Below are 10172 nucleotides of genomic sequence, written 5' to 3'. Positions count from 1 at the left end.
GGGTGGGGTCAGCAGAGCTCATTAGCATTTAAAGGAACATGGACTAAAATGGCTTGCTGAAAACAGAGCTGATTTTAACAGGGTAAAAAGGGTGTTTTTTACACTACCATTGAGAAATTTTAACCAAAGTATGTTATAGACTTTTCATTAAGACCCTAAAGAATCATATCAGCTTGTGGAAAATGGGCATCCGTTGACCCCTTTAATAGAAAAAACAAATACATTTTATGACCACTTACACAAGCATGGTGTTTTTATAGTGCTTTTAAAGCTGCAGTATGTTCACTACCATTAAAACGTTTAGGGTTGGTAAGTTTTGTAAAGATTTTGAAAGAAGTCTCTTATGCTCACTAAGGCTGATCAAAAATATATTGAAAACAGTAATGTTCTGAAATATTATTACAAATGAAAATAACTTTTTAAATATATTTTAACATGCAATTTATTCCTGTGATGGAAGTCCAGTCTTTAGTGTCACATGATCCTTTAGAAATCATTCTTATATGCTGATTTGATGCTCAAGATTAAAGTCTGTGTGCATTGAATTTATTTAATACACGAGTTTCACAATTTGAGTTGAATTACTGAAATAAATGAACTAGTCCACGACATTCTAATTTATTGAGATGCACCTGTATTATCAATGTTGAAACAAATCTGCCACTTAATATTGTTGTGGAAATTATTACACATTGATCAATTTATTCATCCTTGCTGAATGAAAGTATTATTTTCTTTAAAAGAAAATCTTACTGAGCTTTTGAAAAGTAGTATATGTGGCCAATGTGCACAAATTTATTGATGCATTCTGGCACAGGGTTTAAGAACTTACCTGTTGACTCAAAGCTTGGCAGTCCTGGATGGCTGAATTCACCTGCTTGGAGAACGCTTGATCTCCGGGATGTTCACCATCCTGCTGCCCAAACAGGTGAAGAGCTCCCAAAGCCTTCAGCTCAGAGGACTTCACCTGCAGCCTGTCCTCTGTCTCCTGCAATGAAGCAATGTCCAAGTTTTCTGGTATCAGTATATACTTCTGGTAACCTTTTCAAAAGCACTCCTTTGACTCACTCTCACACCCACAAATAACAACTGCAACATAAAATCTTCAAGCTAGCTGTGAGACATGAGACTCACCTCACACTTCTGTAATGTTTGCTCAATATGCGAGCAGCTCTCTGGTCGCCAGCTGTTTTTCACCCATTCAATACATTGAGAGATCCAGCTGTGCATACAGCGCAAACGCTTTTCTCTGTTCGTGCAGGCCTGCCATTGGTCCTCAACATCATGTATCTAGAGACAGAAGAACTCGTCACATTTCAAATACGATGGCTTTGGCAGGTTATACAGGGTTATACTTCCACACTCACCTTGCTGTCAATTTTGGCCTGTAGAATAAGCCAACTCCGATTGAGAGCTCCCAGTTGCTCTGCAAACAGGATGTGCTCATTGCGATTGGTGGGTTCATTCACTGATCCCGCCCCCTCCACAGACTGATGGTTCAGAAAGTCAACGTACGGCTGATGACTGGTTATTTCAGCCTTAAGATCCTAATATATAAAAATACAAGTGTGGAATGACATGTTCATGTTTTCTAGGATTTTTTTTTAAAGAAATTAATACTTTCATTCAGCATAGACGCATTCAGTTGGTCAAAAGTGACAGTAAAGACATTTCTAATGTTACAAAAGATTTCTATTGTAAATAAATGCTGTTCTTTTGAACTTCCTATTGCTCAAAGAATCCGTAAAAATGTATCAAAGTTTACACAAAAATATTAGGCAGCACAACTATTTAACACCGAAAACAATAAGAAATGTTTCTTGAGCACCAAAATCAGCATATGTGACCCTGGACTACAAAACCTGTCAAAAGGGTCAATTTTTTGAAATTGAGATTTATACATCATCTCAAAGCTGAATAAATAAGCTTTCCATTTATGTATGCTTTGTTAGGATAGGACGATATTTGGCCGAGATACAACTATTTGAAAATCTGGAATCTGAGGGTGCAACAAAATCAAAATATTGAGAAAATCACCTTTAAAACTGTCCAAATTAAGTTCTTAGCCATGCATATTACTAATCAAAAAATACGTTTTGATATATTAACAGTAGATAATTTACAAAATATCTTCATGGAACATGATCTTTACTTAATATCCTAATGATTTTTGGCATAAAAGAAAAATTTATCATTTTGACCCACACAATGTATTTTTGACTATTGCTACAAATACTGTATACCTGTGCGACTTAAGACTGGTTTTGTGGTCCAGGGTCACATATTAGGATCATGTGACATTGAAGTCTGGAGTAATGATGCTGAAAATTCAGCTTTGCCTTCACAGGAATAAAGTGCATTTTAAATATATTTAAATTGAAAACAGTTATTTTTAATTAATAATAGTAATATAGTATTATATAATATAGTATAATATAGTAGCAATTAATAGTAAAAATATTCCACAATATTATGATTTTTACTGTATTTTTGATTAAATAAATGCAGCCTTGGTGAACATGAGAACAAAACGGCGAACCAAACAAGGTTTTCCATTTATACCCTGAAATAATTAGAAACCAGAAAATCAAAAGAATTAAAAGTGTACAGTAGGTGTACTACCTTCAAAGCCTGTAGATGTCTAGACAGCTCAGAGGAACCGGGGGCACAATGGACCCCCGAGATTTCATCTTCCAGTCGTCCCTCTACATTTTTGAGCCAGGAGGTCAAACTGGCCAAGATCTGACTGTGAGACTGGTTTGTCAACAGCTAGAAGGAGGGCAAGAGGATGCTTACTTAAATAATATCTGTTTGCCAGAGCTTTTCTTCAGATGGATGAGGGAGAAGATAGAGGGAGAGAGAAAAACAGAAAGAAACTTAGAGAGAGACATTAGTCGTACTTGTTGCTGTGTCTGGTGGAGAGTGGGCAGGACGTTAGTCAAGTTCGTCCATTCCTGCTCAAGTTGAGCCAGTCGTCTGCGTAGACCTGGAGCTTCACTGTCAGTCAGCTGCAGTATCTGTGCACCTGAAAGTTCTGCAGAAGCTTTCTGTGCTGAACGGCCCTCCAGCTCCTTGAAGAACTCCTGCAACACACAAACAAAGCCACATTCCTATTTTGTCATTTTAGGTATACGTTACATTTGTGTAAAAAAAAAAAAAATCAAATTATACTCACCATGAGTTGGGTAAAGACTGTTCTGGAGTCCAAGAGACCAGAATCAGAGAAACTGTTCCACTTCTGAACCTGTTCTTGAGCATGACGCATCCATTCTTTTAGTTCTGTTGAGTCACGCTGGAACCTACACATTCAAACGCACAAAAGCACACACCTTTATTTGTTACCTATTTATTTGTTCATACCTTACCTCCAACAAAAAGGCATTAAAAATTATTATTTGGTTACTGATTTCTCACACCTGTCATAATTCTTTCTGATCTTCTGTGTAGACTGTATCTTCTGCTGTATTTGATTATGAAGCTCCATCCAGCGTAACAACAGTTGTGATTTTGGGACAGTCTGGCCAGGCCGCTCAGGGTAACAACCCTTTTTCTGTAGGATCCTGGGTCGGTCTTGGACCTCCCACACCTGAGGCCTTGTGTCTTCCAGGACCTTGTGCAATCTCTGACAATGAGAGAAAGTGGAAAAGAAAAGTTTGCAGGTTCAATTTTAACACTTAGGCCTAAAACATCATATTATAACAAACATGCTATAGACATGTTATAACAAACACTAAGCTATGTATAAAAAGTATTTACATTATTTATTGCCATTTTTAAAAGTCATTTAATATCAAAACCTTATTATGTGCTTTTAAATAGACAGGAAGTTTAAATGCTTCAAATGGCATATAACATAACATAACATAACATATGAATCGCATTGCAATATGTTATATATTAATGTTATATTTGCTCAGTTATTCAAAACTTGTGATTAAGTGGTACACAGATATATGAATATGGTCAGCTGAAGTACTGCAGTCAGAGACCGCAAACTTTGGGAATCGCTGTTTTAACTCATCTCATCATCCCACCTCCTCCTCATCTCTCTCAGCTTCAACTGCTTGCTCAGATGGAGTGGCTTGTGAGGATGGGAGTGAGTTCGATGTACATCTATTACAGACACAAAAGGGGTAATTTGCTGTTCCTCCTATATCAATCCACCGGAGTAATGAGCTTTGGTAAACATAAAGAGAAAAATAATATGAACGCAACCAACAGTATGCTACTGACTGTTCCGTGTGAGTCAGTGTAGTTGAGAAATTAGCTTTCGTAATAGTGAAGGGGAAAAATAATAAGAGAGCGGCCAATGCAGGCTTCAGAACATGAAGTTCCACAGATATGGCAACTATCGCTCCGAGTAATTTAATCAGGAACATCATGTGCTGGACCAAAAAATATTCTCATGCAACATAAAACCAAAGAAAAGAGAAGACCTTCTCCCTTAATTTCGCCCCCCTCTCACACTCCTACATGTCTCAGACACATTACTTTTGCTGCTTAGTTGGTTCCCAACCAAATAACTAATACTGGCAGGAGTCCTCTATCACTAAGGCAATAATGTGCTCAGCAAAAAAAAAAAAAAACAAATGCAGTAAAATCCCACAACTTCTACAGGTATGTGATTTAATAATTCAGACAAGAAATTGGTTTTTTTTTTTTAATGTATTCTTTACAACGCAACCTGGGGCAGTGTAGCGAAAAAAATAAGTTTCCTAATCTGCAATCGTCTTCTTTTTTCAGTAAAATATATATATTTTTAAAAGTATATTTTTCAACAAGAATAAATGTACATATTTATTCTTCTTCATTCCCAAATAAATATACAATACAATTAAAAATTTTGGGGTTGGTATGATTTTTTTAAAGAAGTGTCTTATGCTCACCAAGTGTCCATTTAGTTGATTAAAAATATAGTAAATATTGAAACAATTTTACATTGTGAAATAACTGTTTTCTATTTAAATATATCTTAAAATATAATTATTCCTATAATGGCAAAGCTGAAGTTTTAACAGCCATTACTCCAGACTTCAGAGTCACATGATCCTTCAAATCATTGTAATATGCTGATTTGGTGCTTAAGAAACATTTGAAGGGTTGAAAAACAGCTGTGCTTAATAGCTTTGTCAAAAAATTTGATATTTTAAATATTTTACGGTCACTTTTGATCAGTTTAATTTCTTCTTGCCAAATGAAAGTATTAATTTATATCAAGGAAGAATTTGTGAATGCTAGTGTATAAAAATATATTGTTCTTTATAATACCTGTTATTTCTTGAGCATAAACCTCACTAAAATATACACCCCTTATGCAATTTTGCTTAATTTGAAACTTAATTTTTTAGATATTTAAACTGTGAAACAAGACAAGAACTTAAAGGGTGGAATTTGATTCTGTCATTCCCATCAACTATCAAACTATCAAAGGAGGCCTATACTCAAAGGAGGTCAAAGAAAGGCAGCCATTAGCGTTCCCAGGGATGCAGGGAAACAAACCTCATAGGACTGCAGGTCTCCCTCTGGCTCTGAATCCAGACTGGACATGTTTGTCCCCATCTCATCCAACTGCTTATGCAGTCTCTCAGTGACCTCCTCGTACCGAGACCACTCCTATAACACACATACAGAGCGATGAGAGAGCTTCTGTTGCTCATTTCTCTTAATACATTTTATACATGGCATTTACTCCTAGAAAATCTTGGTTTATTAAATTAGAACTAAATTCAGACAGATAATGAGAAATTGTTATGCATTGTAAAAGACTGATATAACATTAAGGTCTGAATAAGTTAATTTCATTATACCTCTAAGCAGTGCTGCATTTGGACACCATGAGTTTGTGCTTGATCCTGTAGATCTGATATTAACTGCTCCACCTCTGCATAGCCCTGCAGTGACCCCTCTGGCAGCTTCTGGTATAGCAGCTTGACCATTACAAGGTCCTGACCCAAATCTTGGAAGTATTTCTGTTAACAGTCAATTCCAAATATTATTAGTGTTTTAAGCAGACAAAACACGCATTATTATTATTATTATTTGAATAATAATATAATTACTAAGTTGATCAGCTGTGTACCTTGTGTTCTGTGAGCAGACTGTGCAGCTGACTGCAGTTTTGTGGCTGCGCATTCTGACTGCGCAGCAGCCGCTCAGAGCCCAGCTCCAGGAGACCCCGCAGACCCTTCAGAAGAGCTCCAGAACATCTCTGGAGCTCAAGATTATTCTGTCCCGCCGATCTCCGCCACTCAAGTGCCAAAGTCCATGTGCCGCCTTGCAGACTCTTACAGAGCAAACACTCACATTAGATCAGAACTTGAAGTTACTGACCAGTTCTACCTTAGCAACTGTTGCCGTCTACCCTTTTATCAGACATCTTTACACACTTTTCTAAAGTATGTTTGTGTGCATTAGGAAAGTTTTAAAACTTAATAAAAAAAAAAAAATACAGTAAAACGTTGCATGGTCACTTATTATAGTGACAACAGGTACCCAGAGAAGCTAAAATCAATACTTATTTATTTATTTTGAAAATATTAAATAATTCTTAAAAACTCATGCTGTGGATTAACTCCATATAAATGTCATTTACATATTGATGAGGGTTAGGTTTTTCCCCCTAAAAGTTTTGTTTTATTCTGTAGACTTTGCAAGTGAATTGGTAATACCTTGATGCTTGAAAGGTCCTTGAGGAGTTTAGTTGAGTCTTCCATCTGTGATTCACAGGCATTCAACGCAGACACCGGAATCTCTAACAGATGCTGTCTCGTCTTTATAGGCAGGAAATAAAAAGATGCAGAAAGGCAGAATCAGCCTCTGCGAAATGTATTCTGTCAGCCACTTCTCTACATTTTTTTAGATATGAATATAACCTTGTATTTTTAGTAAATTTTGCCCAAACTGCAGATTAACTGCTTTACATCTTGTCCCTTCTTAGTTATTATAACTATACTACCATTCAAAAATTTGAGGCCATTGAGATTTTTTTTTAAAGAAATTAATGATTTTATTCAGAAAGCATGCATTTTGTTGCTCAAAAGTGACACTATAGATATTTATATTTTAATTTTAAATTTTCAAGTAAATACTACACTGACAATAATAACAAATTTCTCAAGCACCAAATCAGCATAATGGCAAGATTTCTCAAGGATCATGTAACCCTGAAGACTGGAGTAATGACTGCTGAAAATTCAGCTTTGCCATCAGAGGAATAAATTACATTTTAATATTTATTAACATAAAAATATCATTTTAAATGGTAATATTTCACAATATTAAACAAATGCAGCCTTGGTGAGCATAAGAGACTTATTTCAAAACATTTTAAAAATCCTAACTTTTAAACAGTAGTGTAAATGTTACAAATTGATGGATCTAGAATTCTTGTTAGATCTTTTAAGGTGATGCAGACATGTCAGAGCTTGTTCACCCTCAGGGTAGTTCTTTGGTTTTAGTAAGCATGTTTGCAGGGCTGAAACTGACCTCTAAAGAACTGACATCCTGACATGAGGTGAGAAGTTGGACTAAACTCAGTTGATCTTCACCTCCTCCTTCAGACTGTGACAGATCACTGATAGTTGCTGTGTGCTGAATTGTGTGATCCTGAGACTGGCTGCTGCTCTGGTGAACCATGGCCTCAATAACATCTCTCTGTATTTCCTAGAGAGTTGGAAGGGCAGTATTTAGTCATACAAAAAATACTTGAAATTAAACATGTCAGTTTACACCTAGATTTCACATAGAATTACCAATGTTGTATCTTCCTGTGGCACACATCCTGTATGCTGGGAGGAGAGCATAAGAGGAGCTGTGGCGTCGATGGATTTAGTCTCTGTCTGGGTCCGATCACCATCAGTAACATTTATTGCCTCTGTGTCACGTGGCTTTGGGCTTGTTGTTTTCACTTGATCACTTGTACCCGTTTCTGTGTTTACAGATACTTCATTCTGATCTACAGATTCATTGGCATCACTTGCTTTTAACATGGTGGTTTCTGAGCATATTTCTGGCTTTGCTGGAACTGCTTCAGTGCACTCATTTTGCTTTTCCTCAGCTATATTTGCACTGTCAGGCTTCAGACAACTATCATTTGTTAATTCTTTCAAATGTTGGGATGCTAGTGCAGGTGGGGAACTTGTTTCTTCAGTAACTGGTCTGCTGACTATGCCAGGCATTTCAGAGAAGTCAGAAGGCTCCAGTAAACAACTTCCTGTGTCAGCGTCCTGAATTACATACTTGATTGCAGGAAAATCAACTTCTTCAGGAGATGATTCCTAAAGACAAAAACAAGCAGTAAGTCATTAGCAGCTGTGTAGTGATTTCACCATGGTTAAATAAGTATTTATGTATCTAAAACCACTTTAGCCACAGTAAATAACAAAATAATTATCCTGCCAAGTAATATACACTACCGTTCAAAAGGTTGGAGTCAAGGTTTTTTTTTTGTTTTTTTTTGAAAGAAATTAATACTTTTATTCAGCAAGCGTACATTAAACTGATCAAAAGTGACAGTAGAAACATTTATAATGTAAAAAAAAGATTTGTATTTCAAAAAAATGCTGTTCTTTAGAATTTTCTATTAATCAAAGAATCCTGAAAAAAAAAGTATTTAAGTTTTTACAAAAATATTAAGCAATATTAAACTATAAAATTTAACATTGCTAATAATAAGCAATGTTTCTTGAGCACCAAATCAGCCTATCAGAATGATTTCTGAAGGATCATGTGACACTGAAGACTGCTGAAAATTCAGCTTTGCCATCACAGGAATAAATTACATTTCAAAATATATTCAAATAGAAAACTTCTTTGAAAATTGTAATAATATTTCTGTTTTACAGTATTTTTATTCAAATAAATTGCAGTCTTGGTGAGCATAAGAGGCTACTTTCAAAAACATCAAAAAAATCTTACAGATCCCAAACTTTCGAATGAAATTCATTTTCTAACAGAAGGCTACTTGTGGTTGCCAAGCACCGTAGCAAATTTGAATATTAATACAGAATATAAAGTTAAGTGTGAATTTATTGGCATTTTACACCATGTTTGAGCAGGGCTCATCCAAACAGTCGGAACTATCTATTTCACAATGAGGAATGTGAGGAACAATGATAATGAATCATATTGCCTGCCATTAAAGAGAAAAAGTCAAATAACTCTGTTGGGGTCAGTCTTTACCTTAGTGACACAATCTCTTACAGCAGAGGCAGTGCCTGACTTAGTATCTTCCTCCTCTATTGTCTCATTTGGGTCCTGGTACAGAAAAAGGAAAAATGATTAGAGATGATGAAATGATTAGAAATGACTTGAGATGATGGTCCAGTGTATTAGAAGAATAGACTCCCTAAAGACAAATGAAGAAAGCAGCTGTTACTGAAAGAAGAAATTGAGTTATATTCGGCATTCTGCAATGAGTGCCGCATTAGTCCTCAGAAAAGAAAAGCAAAATAATTTGTTTGCAAAGCTGACTGAATTCTAAACATAAACAACAAAAATTACAAGACTAGTAAAAGCATCCATGACCAATTCCTGTGAAATTATAGAGAAAAGACCTAACCATTATCTAAAAATAAATAAATAAAATATAAATAAATATATATATATGGGGTCTGAATACTTTCCGTACCCACTGTGTGTGTGTGTGTGTGTATATATATAGATAGATAGATAGATATATAGATATATAGACATATAATTAGGTTTGTATTAATAGCTGCCTTTCATAAATATATATACATAAAAATATTAAACACATGCAAATGAACAGCCATAGCAAAGAGGTCCAGAGTTCAGAAATGTTCCCTTTTCAGGGTTTGGCAAAGCCTGGGAGATAAATTGGAGGTTTCGAGGGTTTTACCTCTGGAACACTGCTTGTAAGAGTTACTGAGGATGAAGACTGATTGTCTTCATCTTCCTCCTCCATGTAAGAGCCTTCCATGGAGACCTGCTTCACCAAGGCAAGGCAAGGCAAGTTTATTTATATAGCACATTTCATACACAATGGTAATTCAAAGTGCTTTACATAAAAGAAATAAAAATCACAACAATAAAACAAGGAATTTAAAAACTTTGAAAATGATTTAAAAATTGATTTAAGAGGTTTAAAATGAATTTAAAACAGTTAACAATAGAAAATGATTATACATAAAATATAGTGCAATCAGTTCGGA

The 10172-nt window shown here is 35.5% G+C and overlaps 1 protein-coding gene across 1 annotated transcript in view; it reads right to left on the bottom strand.

Annotated features, from left to right (window-relative positions):
* Positions 1-10172, bottom strand: part of LOC107683962 (nesprin-2-like) — a 98090-nt gene that overhangs the window by 35489 nt on the left and 52429 nt on the right. Inside the window, exons 57-71 of the mRNA XM_016480065.1 lie at positions 9860-9946; positions 9181-9255; positions 7752-8276; positions 7486-7662; positions 6669-6770; positions 6080-6283; positions 5808-5969; positions 5500-5613; positions 3417-3622; positions 3176-3299; positions 2901-3083; positions 2623-2769; positions 1368-1547; positions 1135-1290; positions 833-988 (exon numbers count right to left, since the gene is read on the bottom strand). Coding sequence (XP_016335551.1) covers positions 833-988; positions 1135-1290; positions 1368-1547; positions 2623-2769; positions 2901-3083; positions 3176-3299; positions 3417-3622; positions 5500-5613; positions 5808-5969; positions 6080-6283; positions 6669-6770; positions 7486-7662; positions 7752-8276; positions 9181-9255; positions 9860-9946 — 2598 coding nt within the window. The remainder of the gene's footprint in view (positions 1-832; positions 989-1134; positions 1291-1367; positions 1548-2622; positions 2770-2900; positions 3084-3175; positions 3300-3416; positions 3623-5499; positions 5614-5807; positions 5970-6079; positions 6284-6668; positions 6771-7485; positions 7663-7751; positions 8277-9180; positions 9256-9859; positions 9947-10172) is intronic.

The sequence above is a fragment of the Sinocyclocheilus anshuiensis genome, unplaced genomic scaffold (genome assembly GCF_001515605.1).
Source record: "Sinocyclocheilus anshuiensis isolate Anshui unplaced genomic scaffold, SAMN03320099.WGS_v1.1 scaffold637, whole genome shotgun sequence".
NCBI lineage: Eukaryota > Metazoa > Chordata > Actinopteri > Cypriniformes > Cyprinidae > Sinocyclocheilus > Sinocyclocheilus anshuiensis.
The sequence above is the reverse complement of the archived record's forward strand: the minus strand, read 5'-3'. Positions and strand labels throughout refer to the sequence as shown.